The 19,712-nt window shown below is 51.3% G+C and overlaps 1 protein-coding gene across 1 annotated transcript in view; it reads left to right on the top strand.

Moving 5' to 3' along the window:
* The window catches only part of MYO9B (myosin IXB), an 82,927-nt gene that overhangs the window by 46,499 nt on the left and 16,716 nt on the right, over positions 1–19,712 (top strand). The window contains 10 exon segments of the mRNA XM_006898320.1: positions 58–147; positions 1,254–1,370; positions 1,591–1,725; positions 3,116–3,237; positions 6,183–6,324; positions 7,034–7,238; positions 8,876–8,954; positions 11,678–11,791; positions 16,718–16,757; positions 17,546–17,668. Of these exon segments, the coding sequence (XP_006898382.1) occupies positions 58–147; positions 1,254–1,370; positions 1,591–1,725; positions 3,116–3,237; positions 6,183–6,324; positions 7,034–7,238; positions 8,876–8,954; positions 11,678–11,791; positions 16,718–16,757; positions 17,546–17,668 (1,167 nt within the window).

The raw sequence follows: 19,712 nt of genomic DNA, 5'->3' as shown, positions 1-19,712 counted from the left end.
TGGTCGTGGCAGCAAGCTCCTCACACCATTTTTCCTCCCCACTGGACGGTGTAACAGGTGAAGCGCGAGATCCTGGTGGAGGTTCTCACCAAGAGAAAAACAGTGACGGTCAATGACAAGCTCATCCTGCCCTACAGTTTCAGTGAGGTGAGCACGTCCCTGAGGCCCCACCAGGAAAGCTGGGTGGCCAGGCTTTCAAAAAGAGTAGATGCATGAGGTAGGTCTTCAATTCCCTAGGGTGGTAGAGTAGAACCTGGCAGTGCAACTGGTCCCTGTGTGAGCATGAGCACAGCATCAGCCTGCAAGCCAAGTCTGGCACCCTGCTTGTGTGTGTAAATAAAGTTTTATTGACATAAAGCCATTTGTACATTGTCAGTGGCTGCTTTTAGAACTCTTAGATGATGTAAATGTCCATGCACTTGCCACCTATATAGACTCAAAGGTGGAGGTTTGTGGTACGCAAAGGCCTCTTAGGAGAAAGGCCTGGCAATCTCCTTCTCAAAAATCTGCCACCTGTTGGTGCAGTTTTGCTCTGATGCGTGTGGGGTCAGCATGAGTCAGGCTCGACCCCGCAGCGGCTGGTCCTGGTACACCTGCTTTCCTGCTGCAGTAGCCACGTTGAGATGCTCTATCAGAGACTGTCTGGTCTACGAAGCCTCAGAGATGTGACTTTGGAGTGTGGCCTTGAAGACCGTATTGTCGACTCCTGGCTTAGGGCTCTCCGGCCAGACCCCTGAATCTTAATAAAGCGCCTACCTCTGGCCTTGCCCCCAGCCAGGAGGTTTTCTCTGTGGCGTCCCTTTCTCCTCATTGACTATCACGGAGCTCCAGTGGCACAGTTGCTTAGCACGAGCGATAATGTGACGCTCTGCCTCGGGAATCAGCATGGCTGTGCACGGAGCTTTGATCACAGTGCGAAGGACCTCACCAGTTCTGGTCGACAGAGACTCCTCCCCCGAGGGGAACAAACATTCTCATGGGTCCACCATAGATGGTCTGGAGTTCCTGGGTGGTACAGATGGGCATGTGCTGGGTTGCAAGCACGTAGAAAGGTTGGAGGTCTGAGTCTACCCCTGGGAGAAAGGACTTGGCAAATGACTTCTGAAGGCACCAGGGCCACAGTCCTGCTCAGACTCGTGGGTTCCCTGCATGGTGCAAACAGTGAAGGTGTTCAGCTGCTAACCAGACAGATGTGCACCTGTCCTTGTGTGACATTGTCCTTCTGTGTGACATTCCCATTCTTGTGTCCCCAGGCCATCACAGCCCGTGACTCCATGGCCAAGTCTCTATACAGCGCCCTATTTGACTGGATTGTGCTGCGGATCAACCACGCCCTCCTCAACAAGAAGGACATGGAGGAGTCTGTGTCGGTGAGTGCTGGCCCCCTGCTCCCCAGAGTCGGGCATACCTCCTGTGACATCGGATGAGGGGCTGCCCACCTTCACCAGACCCAGAAGGCAGTCTTGGTTTCATGAATTGGGGAAGAGGGTGGGACTAGGCTCAAAATGAGCATGCGAGGCCTCCCAGCTCCCCAGGCTGCCGCCCACTCCTAAAGGAGAACCTCCCAGTCACAGCCCCCTGTCTCCACAGTGCCTGTCCATTGGGGTCCTCGACATCTTCGGGTTTGAAGACTTCGAGAGGAACAGCTTTGAACAGTTCTGCATCAACTACGCCAACGAGCAGCTTCAGTACTACTTCAATCAGCATATTTTCAAACTGGAGCAGGTCAGAAAACATGATTTAGGCCCCCATCCAGGCCCAGGGCAAATGGACTGTTCTAGAACAGGGATTTCCCTCAGGGCCCGTTGAACTTGCCCCAGAATTTCCCTTATACCGATAGCGTCTCTCCCCAAAAAAAGGAAAGTGCGGGGAAAACCTCACCCTGCTCAGGTCAGTCCCCACAGTTAGGTGCTTCAGCTATTAACTGAGAGGTCAGTGGTTCAAATCCTCCTGGAGGACAGGCTTGGCAGTCTGCTTCTGAGAGATCACAGCCTTGCAGGCCCCTGAAGCAGTTCCACTCTGCACACAAGGCAGAGGTCCGTGAACTGGAGTCATCTCAGTGGTAGCTGCTAACAACTTGATTCAGATGTGCAAGTTGTTTTATTGGGACAGACCCAGACCAGGGCCACCTGGGAGGGACCCGCTCAGCCGATGATAATGGTCATCTGTTTCACACCTCCTTTATCTGCCGAGTCAAAGCACCCCTGGTGGCCTGTCTGTAGAGGGTGTGCCGCCACTGAACCTCCACACCTTTCAGATACACCCTCCACAGGCTGGGCAGTCTCCTCCCATTCGCTTTACAGCCTCTGACCCTGCTCAAGGGCCAGCTGCGAGTCACTTCTGACTCAACAGCAGCGAACTTAACTTTGACTTTTGAGCTCTCTGCTGAGTATGCACTATCTTTGCATTGATGATTGTGACCAAAAAAAGAAACTGCTAGATTACGTAAATATTTAGTTGACTTTATGGTTAAGCCTCTGACAGTCAAGCCCTTGAAGTCTGTTCACAGTGAGAATGTGAACACGGACTGGCATTCGTAAAACAGATGCTTGTTGTTTGTCGTCGCCGGTTCAGCTCCGGCTCACGGTGGCCCCACAGACGACAGAATGAAGCATCGCTGGCCCTGGGCCGTCCTTGTATCCTTGGTTTGTTCAAGCCTGTTGTCAGCCTGCTGTGTATGTTCACTGTCTTCTTGCCAAAGGCCTCACCGTCCGACAGTGTTCTCTTGTGAGCGTAGGGCGTGCGGTGGCCGACTTTCAGCCAGAGACCACGTGGTCTGCGAAGCTGAGAATACCAACTCCCTGGCCTTCACAGAGAATGTTTTTGACCCCCTAGTCTCTGGGTGATGCAAATGGTAAACACGCTCCTGTACCAACTGAACGGTTGGAGGTTTTAGTCCACCCAGTGGAAACTTGGAAGAAAGGCCTGGTGATCTATTTCTGAAAAATAAGCCACTGAAAACGCTGAAGAGAGAGAAATGAAAGCTCTGTGGGACACCTGACACACAGGTCCCCTCACGCCAGGGTGAATCCAGGCAGCTGGTGGCCAGGTGACAGGCAGCAGAGAGCGTGCGTTCCCAGGGACTGTGGGTGACCGTCCTCCCATCTGCCCACAGGAGGAGTACCAGAGCGAGGGCATCTCCTGGCACAACATCGACTACACGGACAATGTGGGCTGTATTCACCTCATCAGCCGCAAGCCCACCGGCCTCTTCTACCTGCTGGACGAGGAGAGCAGGTGAGTGCCTGTTGTCGCCTCCTGGAGGGCCACAGCGGGTGGCTTTAACCAGCAGAAATTTATTGGTTCATGGTTCACAATACTGAGGTCGGAATTCCTCACACCGGCTTCCAGCGGATCTCGTCCCCCCGGTCAGCTCTGGGAGCAGATCCTGGTCTGGCTTCCCTAGGCTGCTTCTCCTCGTTCCGTGGTTATCCCCAGGTGCGTCAGCACCCCCCAACCCCATCCCACAGTTTCTCCTTCTCTCTGTGACCATTCTGCTCTTTCTTCATCTCCAAAGTGCTTGGTTTAGGGGCTCCCTGCACTGAATAGATCACCTGAAAATGGCCGACCTCTGTTTCAAAGCATGACTTCCTAGAACCATGAGGCTAGGTGAACCCTCAAAATGATTGTCTGTGGACAGCATTTAACCTCTCAACTGAAAGTTAAACGTGTCCTCTGGGGTCCTCCTTAAAACCAGACAGTAGTTTACCTTGAATAGTGAGGAACATTTGTCCTGAACCCGGTGCCCTTCTCAGAACTCTGTGAGGTCAAATTGACAACAGCAACTCATGAAGGCTACAAAGGAAGGTTAGGGGCCAGTGAGGGGAGGTTAAGGGGTGAGGGGGCAGCTCTGGAAAGGAGAGTATGAGTGGTTGCACACCTCCAAGAATGTAATCTGTGTCACTGAACTTCAAGTGCAGAAATGATGCAATTGGTGGGTCTTTGGGGAGGGGGCTGTTCTCAGAGACAGATAGAATATACTAAAAATAAGAACAAAAGGATGATTGGTCAGGACCCACCCTGCGCTGATCAGGCCTCACTGACATAACAAAACCCTTTTTCCACATTGGATTTTCATAGGGGTTAGGGGCCCAGCACACATTTTGGAGAGTTTCGTTAAATCCCTCACTTCTTCCATGTTCTAAACTCACCCCTGAGCCTCCGTTTCCCCTTTCATGATCTGGGGTCTCCAGCCCCACCTGAATGCCAGCAGTGAGGGACAGAGACCTTGTGGATACCAGCCGCAGGCCTAACGTCAGGGTCATACCAATTAAGGTCTCCATGGTGCTGGGAGATGTCTTGAGTGAGTCAGACATAACACTCACCTCCACGGAGGCAACACCTTCATTCACAGTGAGACTTGCAGTCCTGGGTCCGTCTCGCTGAAGGGCTTCCTCCCTTTCACTGACTCTCTACCTTCCCATGCATGATGTCCTCCAGAGACCAGCCCCTCCTGATGACATTCCTACAGTATATGAGACGAAGGTGTGTTAGGAAGAGCGTAGAAGAGGCCCCCCCACCCCCCGAGCTGGAATGTGCAGCTCAACTGTCCATGTTGCTTCTGATTTTAGAACCTTGCTCCTTTTTTTTATTATGTGTAAAGCTGGGCAAATTCTAGCACAAGAGGCATGTTGAAGTCTCAGCTGATGGCTCTGTAAATTGTACGGCTCGTCTAATAGTGATCATTCCTACAGGCAGGGTTGCCCCGAGGCTTGTAGAACAGCTGTCTGACTGCACGGGCTCCCCAAACATCAGGCAACCCTGGGTGGTGCCCTGAATGCACTCACCCACTAACTGGAAGATCAGAGGCCCACCCAGAAGTGCCTGGGAAGAAAGGCCTGGTGATCTGCTTCCCAAAAAATCATCCACCGAAGAATCTGTGAAGCACGGTCCTTCTCCAGCACACAGCAGGTCACCAGGGGTCAAGGTCTGCTCAGCAGCAGCTGGGATTGGAGTTTTTCAAATTCTCTTGACACTAGAGTTTAGTGACTCCTCTTTCAGTTGCACGTACCAGGCAAGGGTCTCACTCACACCACCCATGAATTACAGAGCCTCCACCTCCATGCCTGGCAAGGGTGCACATGCATCTGGGTCTGTGACAAGCCTGGCAGAGATGCTGCAGCTGCTAGCATTTCCTTCTTAGGAGGCAAAGTGACCAGATACAGCAGCCGCCTTTTCTGCACCAGCTCCAGCCCCCAGCAGAACAGAGCAGCACTTCATCTGGGCCTCGTGCAGAAGGATGGGCGCAGAAGTCGCCTTGTGGCCACCTGTGATCAGCCAGATTTAGGCAATGCCCACAGATTGCGAAGGCCTGGTCAGCAGAGGAAGGGGCTGTCCCTGGACAGTGAGCTGACCATTTTGTCGGCACGGCTCCCCCTTGGCCCTGCAACCCCAGCCTCACCACTCCCCATGGCGTGCAGCCATCACTGTTACCCATTTTCAGATGTTTGTCATCACCACAGAGAGGACTCCGTGCCCCTCAGCCCTCACTCCCCAGCCTCTGACCTCTGGCCACCACTATGTCCTTCCTGTCTTTCTATGCATTTGCCTCCTCTAGTTCTCTCAGGTGAGTGGGCATGTACTGCAATTTCATGCCTCGCTTCTGCCTCGTGGCATCGTATCTGCAGGGTTCGTCCATAACAGTATCGTGTGTCAGAGCTTTGTTTCTCACTTGGCTCAGGAGCGTCCATTATGTGAATGGACCACGCTGTGTGTACACCGCATCTGTCAGCGGTCATCCCTGTTGTTTCTAGCTCCTGGCTGTTGTGAATAGTGCTTCAAGAGCGTGGTGGACAAGTCTCTGTTTGAGTCCCTACTTTGAGTTCTTTTGGAGACGCGTCTGGGGCGAGGATCGCTGGCTCCCGGGGTGTCTGTGTTGGCTTTGCCTGTTTGCCCAGCGGCTGCGGTGTTTTGCATCAGTGCCAGCAGGGGATAAGTGTTCTAGTTCTTAGCCTCTTCACCCTCAGTCTCTTCCTGCGAGGCTGCCGATGGTGTTTCCCCACTGATGCATTTCCATGCTCATTGCCACACCTCTGCCAGGTGTAGCCTGCGCCACAAGAGTTCCCAGGGACGCTTGCCTGCCTGGAGCACTCTGGCACCTGCTCAGAGGTCCTCGGGCGTGGAGTCCAGGGTGCACTACCAGCTGCTTTCCTGCTGCTCAAGGGCCTGCCTTCTTTTCTCAGCTTCCCCCACGCCACAAGCCAGACCCTGCTGGCCAAGTTCAAGCAGCAACACGAGGACAACAAGTACTTCGTGGGCACGCCTGTCATGGAGCCAGCCTTCATCATCCAGCACTTTGCAGGGAGAGTCAAATACCAGATAAAGGTGTGTGTCTACCAAGGGTCCCCCACAGAGGTCCCCACAGAGCCAGCAAGCCAGGGACAGAAACCTGCACCTGGGCCTACTCAGACCAAGACATTTGTTTACCCAGGAGGCCCTGGGTAGCACAGATAGTTCACACAGCTAACTGAAAGATTGCCAGTTCAAGTCCTCCCTGAGACAATTCAGAAAAAAAGTCTGGAGATCTGTCTCTTAAAAATCAGCCAGTAAAACCCTGGGGAACCACAGTTCTGCTCTAACACGTGCTGGCTTGTTGTGAGAGTCAGCTCAGTGCCACCCGGTTTCAGTTGCAGTAGAAATGAGCGCCTAACTGTCCCTGCCTGCAAGGTCACCCTGTGTCAGACCACCTCACCTGCAATGAGTTTGGGATTTTCTCATTTGGTTAGTTTTGTGTTTTGAAATACCTGTTGGTGGTTTCCCTGCCTGGTTCAGCCCTTAAACACAGTTGGCTGCTAACCCATTTGGGGATTGAAACAAGGCCTAGTGATCCACTTCTGAAAAGTCAGTGAAGACACAGTTCTACTCCGACGCACACCAGGTCACCTGGAATCAGGCAGGGGGACCGCGGTCTGCACTAAAGGCCGGCCCCGACCCTCATTTCATGATGTAGAGCCCTCTGGGTGGGAACCGCCCTGCATGGTGGAGGGGGGCAGCCCTCCCTGCACCCACCTCGTTCCTCTCCCTCCCCTTTCAGGACTTCCGGGAGAAGAATATGGACTACATGCGGCCCGACATCGTGGCACTCCTGCGTGGCAGCGACAGCTCCTATGTGCGGGAGCTCATCGGCATGGACCCGGTGGCGGTGTTCCGCTGGGCGGTGCTGCGGGCGGCCGTGCGCGCCATGGCCGTGCTGCGGGAGGCTGGCCGGCTGCGGGCCGAGAGGTCAGAGAAGGCGGCAGGTAAGCAGAGCGAGGGTGTCCTGTCACCCCTGAAGCTGGCCACCCCGCACACACGTTACAAAACACAGCTTGGCCCTGGCCCCGCCCTGTGGTAGGTTTCAGATGCATAGACCTTTCCTGGTTAGTTTTGAAAAGCTTGTCACCGGGCTGTCCTCCTTCGTCCCATCTTGTCCTGGAAACTCCCCTGGAACCTGCTCAGTCACACAAACCACAGAGGGGTGGTGGCTGCATGGGAGGTGCATTAGCCGGGAATCGAACCCACAGCTGCTTCTTTTCCCCCTCCCCTGTCTCTGGCAGCCCCTGATCTGCTTTTCTGCCTCTGTTTCCTGTTCTGGATATTTCTTGTAAATAGAAGTAGGCTATATGTGGCCTCTTGTGCCTCCCCTTTCATGGAGCACAATGTTTTCCAGCTGCATCCTCATCGTAGGAAGCTCTGGTGGCCTAGTGGCAAGAAATTGCACTGCAGTCCCAAAGGCACACAGTTCAAGTCCACCAGCTGCTTCATGGGAGAAAGATGAGCAGTTTCCTCCCATGTGGTTAACTGCCTCAGAAAAACCCCCCAGAGGCTCAGCTGTGGGTCGGTTCTGACTCAGTGGTACTCAACAACAGCATCCTGGTTGTAGCTTGTGTTGCGGCTTCAGGCACACCATGGCAGGGGGAATGTTTGAATTGTTTCCGCCTTTTGACCTTTCTGCTGATTTGATTTTGAACTTTGATTTTTTACTTCAAACACTGTCAAGACAAGATTATTAGCAGCCGGAATTCTATGACAGTGAGGTTGGGTGACTGTGGGGACATCTTTGCAAGGAGGTTTTAAGCTGGCCTGTCACCAGTGGACAGGAGTTCACGTTCCCATTTCTCCAGTGTGGAACCTTCTAGAAAGGTTAAATGACTGTCAGCCAGTGCCTCACAGCACCAGCTTTCTGCACTCCAGGTGCTCCATTACCTGGATAGAAGTTATCAACTAAAAGGAACACAGAAAAGATTAGACCCTTGCAAGAAAATATGAAACAGGGCTCTTGTTGTTAAGAAGGAGGTGGCATCTCCACTCTGCCCCAAATTTATGCCAGACATTGCTTTTATTTTTCAGTTTTATTGTGTTGTAGGGAATATAGGCAACAAGCGCATACACCACGCTTCCACATGCACCGTTGATGATGTGTTATCCACGCTCACCCTCCTTTCCTGACTTGTTCATCTTCCAGTGATATAAACCCACTGCCCTCAGGTGACCATCTGACCTTTTGACTTGCTAGTGTCCATTGGATCTTAGATTGTTCTCGCAGACATTCTTTACAGGTTAAGCTGTCCTATTTGATTTTAAGATCGTGCATTGCTTTCAAGATTGGCCAGTGTAAGGCCTACCACTAGAGTCCCTGCGTGGTGGTCCATAGTGAAGGACTTGCTGCTGGCCAACACACAGGAGTGTGGACTCTCCCCAGAGGCTCCTCAGAAAGGCTGACTGCCTAACTCCTAGGTGTTATCCATGGCAAACCCTCTGAACTGTTACACTCAGTACAGATGAGGTCACATAATTCAATACAAATTCTGTGGCATCTAGTTAGGCTTCATGGGAAAGACCAGGTTGCTTGGCTCCAGGTGACCTCGTCCCACTGTGTCCACTCTGTCCCCAGCAGGTACAGGTGGCTCCGGCTTCCGAAATCACCTGGGAGAGCCGCAGAGATCAGCCAGCACCCCGTCAGAAAAGCTGTACCGGTGAGCAAGATCTCTGTCCAAATCAGAGCCTCTACAGGAAGCCCCTGGGTGGCACAGTTAAGCACTTGACTGCCTGCTGCAAAGTTGGCAGTTCAGACGCACCACACCCAGAGGCTCCTTGGAAGACAGGCCTGGTAATGCGTTTCCCAAAGGTCTCACAGCCTCGAGAACCCTGTGGAGCAGTGCTGCCCTGCACACATGGGGCATGACCAGTAACCCAATTCTATATCCACGCTCAGGGTCACAGTGCTGCTGAAATGGTCTCAAAATCCCCACCTTGCACCCTGAGGTGTGACCACTGATCTGAATGAGTGACCAGTAGTGTGGCAGGGGCGGTGGGGGGGGTGCTCCTTTAGTAGAGGGTCCTCCGTTGAACAGTGAGCAGGTCAAGGACAGAGAGACATGCTTAACTAAAGAGTCCTCCTTCCCTGAGTCAGAGGTCCCTGGGAGGCACAGCCTGCATTAAACTACTACAAAGGTTGGTAGTTGGAACTCATCTAACAGTGCCATGAAAGAAAGGCCTGGCTGTCTGCTTTTATAGTCATAAACCTCCTGGAGCAGTTCTACTCCATTGTCACCAGGGTCAGGATCGGCTCGTTATAGAGGTTCCCCTTAGCCTGGGTGGGGTGTTCCATCTGCTTAGTGACCACACAGTGTATGTTGTGCCCAGTAAGGAGTGACTGAGTCTCTGGTGCAGTTAACGCACTTGGCTGCTAGCCGGAAGGTTTAAAGTTCAGGGCCACCCAAAGGCACCTCCAAAAATTCGTCCGTTGAAGCCTCTGCAGGATACAGTTCTATGCTGGCATACATAGGGTCACCAGAGGTTGGATTCAGAATGCACTTAATGACACCTTTTAGCAGTTACTGAGAGTCCCACATCCCTCAGAACATACCAGCTCCAGGGGATAAGTGACCAGCACATCGGGTGAGAGACCACTGTGCAGTGCAGTCAGGGCCATGCTGGACAGATGCCAAGTAGGGACAGAGCAGGGAGGGAGGCTCCCCGTCAACCCTGCAGAGCTAGGCAGGCTGAGTTGAAAAGGAACACAGTGAGCCAGGGCTGGAGAGAACTTGTTGTGCAAAGGCCCTGGGGCAGCCACCTCCCTGCTTGTTTTTCTTCTGTGGGATCCACAGATCCCATGGGCAGTGAGTACTGCAATTACTGTGAGTAAATAAGTTACTTTTTAAATTTTTACCTCCTGTGTAATCATTTTTCTAGCAGAACACTGGGCTAGCACCTGAGTGACTGAATCATCCATCTGAAAGCACATCTCATTTTCTTTCTTTGAACCATGTGCATTTCCAAATCAGCTTTTTTTTTTTAACTGAAAATGGAAATACAAGAAAAATGTTTTGACTTCTTTTTTCCCAAAGGAGCGCTTTTGGCCCTCTAATCTCTCCCAGGCCCTAGCCCCTGGCCGCGGTCCCCCCAGAGAGTACATCCAGTTTATACAGCTTCTCCCTTTCAGCTGCTCAATGCTAGATTTCTCATTTGACGGTTCTGAGGAGTTCGATATTAACGCTTTTGAGGACATCATTGCTTTCTATGAAAGCAAGAAGTAAGTGGAAGCAAAGGCCCTCAAACCCAAGACCAGGGAGGCACGGGAGCAGAGCCATCTGCCCCGGCACACCGAGCAGCATCAGGGCAAAGAGAGGGTAGATGAGGGGCACCAGGGCCAGCAAGGAATCCGGCCGCCAGATTCGGCGAGGGAGGGTTGTGGGCTGAGGCTGCTGCACAGGCAGTCCGTGGAAATCAAATCTGTTCTCTTTGCTCTGTGCCTCCCTGGAGAACGAGGGCGGGGAGGTAAGTGCGGCTTCCGGTCTGGGCACCTGGTCTGGCTCACGCGGTCTGGTGCATGGTACACAGATAATGGGGTGCTGCTCAGACCCTTCCCACTGCCGCGAGCTTCAACATGCACGTAAAACAAGCAAAACGCAACGTCCGGACTAGTCCTGGAATCATTCCAGAATGTTCTGTTAAGACATTCATTCTTTGTATGCTTTCTGTTGCTCATTCATTCTAAAACCACTCGATTTTCACTTCTCAGCCATCGTCTTGTGCTGTTACCCAACTCTGAGGCTTGGAGAATCAGCTCCAAACCAAAAGCAATTAAACAAAATAGAGCAAATAAGAGTGAATTCTTGAGGGTGACAATCTCCTGACACTGGGGTATTTGCTTTTACCCTCGGCACTGCTGACATTTGAGTCCAAAGTGTTTTTCGGGGAAGGGGGCTGCCCTGTACACCCAAGGGTGTTGAGTGGCATCCCTGGTCTCCTCTGCCCACTTGATGCCAGTTTCACCTCCTCTCCCAGATATAACAGCCACAGTGGTCCCTGGTCATGGCCAGTGTTATCCCCTGGGGCAGAACAACGCTGATTGAAAATCGCCATCAGAGTCATCCCTCCCAAGCCTCAGGAAGTGACTGGAGGCTGAAGCTGGCATCACGAGGGAACAATGTGCTGCTTCCTGCAGAGACCCTGTGGTCAGGGGCCCTTGCCACACTGCAGACCCACTCTGCTCAAAGCCCCCAGGCAGGGAGGTGGCCAGTAGATGAGGGTGGCGTTTTGTGTGCTGAGCATATTTGCATGTTTCAGCTCCAGTGGCCAGGGGAACAGTTCCGACGGCACAGGGACACCCCCCAGGCGATGGGCCAGCTACTCTAACTCTGTCTTCTTTCTGTCACTGTACCCCCTTCTCTCCCCCCTACTGGTCCCCCCCCAGAGAATTGCATGACCAAATCATCAGGACCATCAAAGGGCTGCCCTGGCAGGGTGAGGACCCCCGGCGGCTTCTCCAGTCCCTCAGCCGGCTCCAGAAACCCTGTGTCTTCATCCTGTGAGTCCCTCCTGTGGCCGCGCAGCCCCCTTCCCCTTCAAAGTGCAACAACCGCTACTGCCGCCCCTGGGGCTCCCCCTTGCGCCCCCCCATGCCCCCCCAGCATTCCTCGCCAGCTGCTAAAACTACACTGAGCTTTCTTGACCGTGGGGCGTGGCTGCAAGCCAGGCTGACCAGGCCTGAGCCGCCTGCACTGCGGCCCCAGCAGCTTGGTCAGAATGTGCGCATCTAATCATTTGCCCGCCCACCTAAACATGCTCCTCAGCTAACAGAGCAAAAGTTTGCTTCTCTCTGCCTGAGTCAGAGTTCTCTAGAGAGGCAGCCAGAGGATGTATCTCAAGGGAAAGAATTGGCTTCATTCAGAGAGTGAGCTTGTGTTATTGTGGGGGCTGGCAAGGCCAAACCCCCATAAGTCAGGCAGCAGGCTATAGAGCCCCCAGAGTCCAAGGTCAGGCAACAGAGAAAGTGTAGACAAGAGAGAACCTGGAGTAACTATTTGTGATTTGAAGGCAAAGCTAATGCTTGGAAATGCCCCTTCAGCTGACAGGTTGATTACATTAATGACTTGATGGAGGTGATTACTTCCCATCACCAGACAGCAGTTTAGACTGGCACTTGACCATATCCTGGCCAGGTGGACACATATTTGCTGTCACGCCCTCCTTGACCAGTGTTAGCGTCTAAAGAAGCCCGTAGGAGTGGTGGTGCTCACCCAAAGCACAGCCCGAGTTTGCAAACTACAGTGGATATGATTGGGTTGCCCAGACGGCACACAGCTTGAGTTTGGTCCTCTCTGCTGTGAACTTATCCATCCAGGGACATGACCTCCTAGAAGCTACTGGACGGTTCCTAGAGTTACTCCTCCAGCTGCATAATAGGGGTGATGTTCCTGACACCTGTGTGGCGTGAACCCAGGAGGGAGCCTAGCCAGTGGGCTCATGGGGATCACTGTGTCACATCTTCACGGGCCACTCTGGACTCAGACCAGCTCACAGCCCAGCCAGGGAGGCAGCATTGAAATCTGTTTGCTTTTGACTTACTCAGACCTGGTATCTTCAGAGGCCACAAAGAGGAAGCACAGTCAAAAGATTGGAAGTTCAAGTCCACCCAGAGGCAACTTCAGAGAAAAGCTTGACAGTCTGATTCCAAAAAAAAAACAGCCACTGAAAAGCCCAGAAGAGCTCGGTTCTGCTCTGACTGCTGTGGGTCTCGCCATTCTCGGGGTCAGCTCGATGGCAGCTGTTCTGTAACTGACCCCAAAAGGATGACAGTGAAACCTAATGCCACCGGCCCCTCACAGCCTGCACGTTCATGCCAGCATTTCGCGCCTCTGCAGGCTACTGTTTCCTCAGCCTATTTGAAAAGCAAGCCTGGCTGCTCCTTGTATTTTTGTTTTGTCTACGAGGTTCAGTGATATGTCTGAGAATGTGGGGGGAGCCAGCCGGAGGCAAAGGGACCATCCCACCTCCCTTCCTCCCTCTTGTCACAGGATCAGCCTGTGTGCCTCCTCCCCACCAGCATGAATACAAAAAGAACTTGTCCTTCTGCCCCCAGGTCAGCCCCATCTCACAGTAGCCTGTGCTCAGCAGAGCAGAAGCTGCTCAACTCTGCCCGTCCCCAATCTCAGACCCTTGTGGTCCATAGGGTTTTCAGAAGGAGATTGCCAGGCCTTTCTTCCCAGTCCATCTTAGTCTGGAAATTCTGCTAACATCTGTTTGCCATCAGAGCAACACACAAACTTTCATGGACAGTTGGTCCCTACACATAAGGTGCATTGGCTGGAAATCAGGACCTAGGTTTCCCATTTGGCCCTGAGCCACCACCACCTTGTAATAAAAGCTCCTGGACTTTGCCAGCATATAGCAGATGCAACCAGTGCATCTGGTAGTGTGCAAACTACTCAGAGTCTCTTACTTTTTTTTTCTTTACTATGGCAAAGTTAGATACAGGTAGCCGCCACTTATGACAGAGTTCCATTATGATTACTTTCATAATTTCATTCTGACATAAATACCTCCTTTTTCTTTTTTTAAAAAAATAGCCTTGGTGAACTCTAGTGGCCTAGTGGCAAGAAGCTGCACTGCAATCCCAGAGGTGCATGGTTTGAATCCACCAGATGCTTTGCTGGAGAAGGAGGAACAATCTCCTCCTGTACCTGTCAGATCTGATTTGACAGTACACACAAAAAATAATAAAGTAAAATTAAAAAAAAATAGTCTAATTGTCACTCAAATGCCTATCCATAGTCAGTGAAACACATAGACATTCCTCTCGTACTCCTTTATTTCAGCCAAGATCCATCTGACAATGGTGATAATGTCTCTGTAGCGCCAAGGCCTCTTCTAAACCCAGCTTGTATTTCTGGTAGTTCTCTGTAAATGTACTGTTCCAGTCATTTTTTGATAATCTTCAGCAGGATTTTGCTTGCATGTGGTATTAGTGAAACTGAGGAGGTCATGAAGAGTTTGCTGCAGAAGGTCAAGGACTGTAGTTTTCAATATAGGTGAAGTTCAACATCAAGAAAACCAAGATTCTCATCACTGGGCCAATTAGCAGCACCATGATAAATGGAGAAGAGACTGAGATTGTTAACAATTTAAGCTTGCTCAGCTCCACAGTCAGCACTCTTTGCAGCAGTCAGAAAATCAAAAAGTGAATTGCATTGGGGAAATCTGCTGTCAGGAACCTTTCCAAGATGCTAAAGAGCAATTGTTGTTAGTCAAAAAACTAAGGTGTGCCTGATCCAGGCCATGGTCTTCACAATTATTTTCTTTGTATGAGAGAACTAGACAGTGACATAAGAGTGACAGAAGAAGAACTGATATCTTTGAATTGTGATGCTGGAAAACAGTATTGGATATACCATGGACTGCCAAGAGAACAAACAGATCTGTCTTGGAGAGGGTGAAACCAAGCTTCTCTGTAGAGGCAAGAATTTTGAAGATCCGTATCACTTTAACTGGCTAATGAGGGTATGTGTGTCGTAGTCAGTGAGATCGGCTCAGGACACAGCAGGGTTCAGAGCTATTGTACATAGGGTTGCTGTGAGACACAGGCAACTCGATGGCATATGACAGCAAACAACAACTGTCAGTATCTTTAAGTCCAGTCTTTGGTTAAAGCTTCGCATCTAAACCTTACAGGTATATTTTAATACACAGTACATCCATCCGTATAAAAGTAGACATACCCATTTTAAAAAAGTGGATAACATTGACATATTGTCAGTTGTGATTGTCACTCCACTTAGAGAAGATTCTGGATCATCCCCAGGAATGAGAATGGCTTTTCTAGTCACCAGTGAGCTGTGACGAGTAAGAATCATTTGTACAATCTTTTTGTGTGCTGCATGATAATAAGATGCACCCCAAAGACACAGACAGCAGTTTGTCATAACAGATAATTAGAGACCCCCGTGTAACAGGAACTCTGGTGGCATAATTGTAAAAAGCAGCATTGCAATCCCAAAGGCACGTGGTTTGAATCCATCTGCTGATTCCTTACGTGCAGTTAACTGCCTCAGAAAACCCAGTGAGGAAAAAAAAAAAGAAAACCCAGTGAGGGTCAGCTTTGGATTGGTTCTGACTCGATAGTACTCAAGAACAACCCATGTACCTGCTTGTGTAAAAACCAGTCTTTCCGGTCACCTGATGTGTAGGTGAGAGGTGGAGTGAAAAAAGATGACAGGAGAAGAATTGATGCCTCTGAGCTGTGGTATTGAAGGAGAGTATTGAATATCCCATGGATGGCCAAAAGAACAAACGAGAAAATGCAGCCAGGGTGCTCCTTAAAGGCCAATATGACAAAGCTTTGTCTAACATAGTCTGGGCATGTTGCTAAGAGAGGCTATCCCTTCAAGAGGGACATTAAGCTTGGGAAGGTGGAGGGTCAGTGAAGGAGAGGAAGGCCCTCAACACTATGGATTGATAGAGTACTTGCGGCAGTGAACTCAAACATGTCGAGGATGAAAATGGCGCAGGACCGAGTTCAGATCGATTGTTCATAGGACTGCTGTGAGTGGTACTCGTTTCGACAGCCCTTCACAACAACCAATGTACCATTTCCCAGTTGAGGCTTCCCACCTCTCCATATACATTCAGCATGTTGTGTAACCATCACTGCTATGTCCATGCTCATAATTTCTTGATGCTCCAGTGTGCTCGTCCCCATCACCAAATTTTAAGACCTGCCACCTCCTGTTTCACCACACCTGGGTAGAGGGGCCATCCCTGGATGACTCAAAGGCTTTCACTCACCCCCTGACCTAAAACGTTAGCATTTCACACCTAACCTCTCCCCTTTGGTGCTGTGAAGAAAGGCCCGGCAAGCTGCCACCAGAAAGATTGGGGAGTTTTTCCCTTTGGCCATCAAGTTATTTCCAACTCACAAAGACCCCACTTGTGCAAAGTAAAACGATCCATATGATTTTCAGAAACAGGTGGCCAGGCCTTGGTTCCAAAGCACCACTGGGTGGATTCGAACCACTTGCCTTCCAGCTAATACTGGAGCGCATCACTGTTAACACTACTCAGGGACCCCTTCCTTGAGGATCACAGCCAGGCACACAGCCCAGGAGCTACTCTGGCTCGCATGGGGCCACCTTGAATCGAAGGCGGCAGCCACGCCAGGGGTTTTTTGGTGTGTGAGGAGGAAAGTCTGCCTGTTTCTCCCTGGAGACTTGGATGGTCCCCTTCCCCACAGACCACATGCATGTCCGCTCAGGGAAGGCTGGCAGCGGCGTTAGGCAGCACACACAGCCATCCAGGGGCCCAGGGTTGGCAGCGGCCTTGTTGCACTTGCCTCCTCTCTTCTCTCTCTGCTCTCTCGCTTGGTCTAACCCGCAGGGCGTGGCTTGCTCGACTAACAAATACCAACAACACCCTGTTCCTCCTCTTGTTCACAAAACCATTTTTAATATTTTGACAGGAAAAGTAAAGGTATCAAACAAAAGCAGATCATTCCCAAGGTAAACATGCGCGGCTGGCCGAGAAACGATGTCTGGACAACCCCAGGCTGGAGTCGTTATCCGAAAACCGGGGGGAAACACTTGTCACTTCTCAGCCCTTTGGGCACCTTCCTCTTCATAAGGATTCCCCACTCACCCAATTTTATTTACTTTTGTCCCCCAGTTTCCCATACTAAAATGATTTGGCGCTGTCTTTGGGTTTCTTGGAAGCCAAGCCTGAAGTGGGGGTATTAGCACAAGAGTTGCATGGAAGGAGGGAGCACTCAGACCTTATTGGTCTAGTATTGGTCACAGGTCACCTCTTCAGAGGTGTCACACAGCCACAGACCCTCCCAGGAATCTCTAGGAGGGGAGACCCTTGCAGCCAGGAGCTCTACCTAGCCACTTCTCTCCCTATAAATTTAGAGATATTTCTAGAACAGTCTCTCAGTTTCATCAGTACATTGGGTAATGCTGGCTCCTATGGTCACCCAGATTGGCCTGTGGGCAGCACAGATGGGCTAGATCCTCCTTGACTCATTTGAGAGAGTAAATCTTGACTCATAGCTGAAATGCAGCTCTTGGCAACCCTGACAGAGAGAGAAGACAGGGCATCCTCGGGGCCATCCGAGAGGCTGTAGCCAGCCTCCCACACCACCCCACACCCAGCAGGCCCTTCTTTTCGACCTCAGAAAGTGAGGCCACGAACCTCAGAGTCCATGACGAGATTGTGGCTCAGGGCTGTGCCCCGGTACCCACTGGGACGGTGGAGGCCAGGCCAGACCCCAGCCCCCATGCCTCTGCCCTAGAACCTGTTGGACTCCAAGTCCCTGAAGCTCATCATCAGCATGACCCTGCACGACCGAACCACCAAGTCGCTGTTGCACCTGCATAAGAAGAAGAAGCCGCCCAGCATCAGCGCACAGTTCCAGGTGTGTCGGCAGGGGGAGACTGAGGCAGGGTGGTGCTCAGCCAGGACCGCTCACGTGGCTCGGCGTCGACCATCTGCAACGCCATCAGCTCACGCACATGCTACACAGTGGCACTGCGAGCCTTTGATTCTGGAACATTCTCTGTGGGTAGCGGTCACTCTGTACACAGCAGAATGTTGAGCAGTATTTCTGGTCCCTCTCTGATCACTGCCAGTAATAACCACTCCTCTGAGTTGTGGCAATCAGAAAGGTTCGCAGACATGACCACTATCTTAGAGAACATGACTAGAGTTACCCCCAGGAGTGAACCTTGTGGTCAGCACGTTGGTTAGGGAACTCATCTGACCGCCAGCTGGCTTTGTGACCTCTGATTTTCTGGCCTACCAAAGGACCCTGCACACATTTCAGTACACAGACAGAGTGAAAGGGGAAAAGATCCCAAAAGCCAGGGGTCCCCTGACTTAAACTGTCTAAACCATTGAGAATTTAATCTGATCTATGGCATGAGGTAGACATTGGGCCAGTTCTTCACCGCCCTCTCAACAATGCAGCATTTCCCCACTTCATCACTGCTGCTGTGGGGTGGGGTGTCCTGTGCACCATAGAGTATTGGTCACGTGATCCCAGTAACTCCCACTCCTCCAGTGGTGACAACCAGATATATCTACTGATGTTGCCAAGTGTTCCCTGGGGTAGAATCACATCAAATGAGAACCCCTGGGTCAGGGAACTCTGTAGACCTTCAAAGGCGCTACATCCCCTAATTATCCAACCTGCTGAAGTTCTAGGATGCTCTACAATTTAAATATACAGGCTGAGTAGGGAGATAAAGAGGAAGTTCCAGACAGTGGAGGGTCACCTGGGTTCATACCATCCAGTGGCTCAGGAATTCACTCTGGTATGTGGTGTGAGGCAGGGAGCGAACTTGCTTCTAACCTCCCATCCCACAAATAATTAGCGCATTTCCCCACTTCACCATTGCTGACATTTGGTCCCAGTGGTTCCTTGTGGTCGAGGCTATCCTGTGTATTGTAGGATGTCAAGCAGCATCCCTGGTCTCCATCTGTTAGAGGCCAATACTGCATGCCCTCCCCCCGATCCTGATAGCCACAGAGATGTGCAGACTTTTCCCAGTATGCTCTGGGGCAGGATCGCCCTTGGTGACAACCGCTGGGTCACATGCCGCTTGGCCCAGCACACTGGCCAGTGATGCCACCAAGAAGTCATGCAGTCATGTTTCCTCCCCCCCACCACCACCACCACCACCCTGGCTTCTAGGAAATATGGAGACATGTTTTTAGAGGGGACAGCAGCTATCAAACTTACCATTTGCTTTTTCATTCCTTTCTACTCTCCTCCGTCTAAGGTCTGTCCCCACTCTCACCTATTTTTAAACCTGGGGGAGCTCTTATGACCTTGTGGGAAAGAATGGACCATTTTGCGTACCCGACTCTCTCTCCCTCACACATACACACACGCATACACACTCTCCCCCCCACCTTCCTCTCTCTCTCTTTCTCTCCTACACTAATCCAGCTGTTCCCACAATTCAGTGACAGTACACACTGTCACTGCCCTCTGCCCATTCACCCCACTGCTGTCTGCAGATGCTCACCTCTCCTGAAGCTTCTTATCCAGCCTTTCAAGTTGTTGTTGCAAAGTTTGTCAATTTGACATCTCACCTAAATTACCCTTTCAAGGAGCATCATGAGAACTTAAGACAGACATAATCTCTTCATTAAGGTCAACTTAAATTTGGTTTAAAGATAACTTCAAGAGCCAAGACTTTTTTAATTCCCCAGAAAGCCTGTGGCCCTCCCACATCCACCTGAGATGGCAGGTGAGAGACACAGGGGAGGTGTTGGATCTTAGCAGTGAGGGCACCACTAACAACCCCACAGAGGCTCCCCAGGGTAGCACAGTCTCTGATCAGAATCTGTGACTTCACAATTGCCGTGTCCTGCTCCCTGGGACCTGTATCCCCTTTGGCAAGCAGTGTGCTCGTGGGGCATCTTGGCCCAGCTCAACACAGAACTTTCTCTGT

Source organism: Elephantulus edwardii, unplaced genomic scaffold, assembly GCF_000299155.1.
Source record: "Elephantulus edwardii isolate Elephantulus edwardi_28Jun2011 unplaced genomic scaffold, EleEdw1.0 scaffold00226, whole genome shotgun sequence".
NCBI lineage: Eukaryota > Metazoa > Chordata > Mammalia > Macroscelidea > Macroscelididae > Elephantulus > Elephantulus edwardii.
The sequence above is the reverse complement of the archived record's forward strand: the minus strand, read 5'-3'. Positions and strand labels throughout refer to the sequence as shown.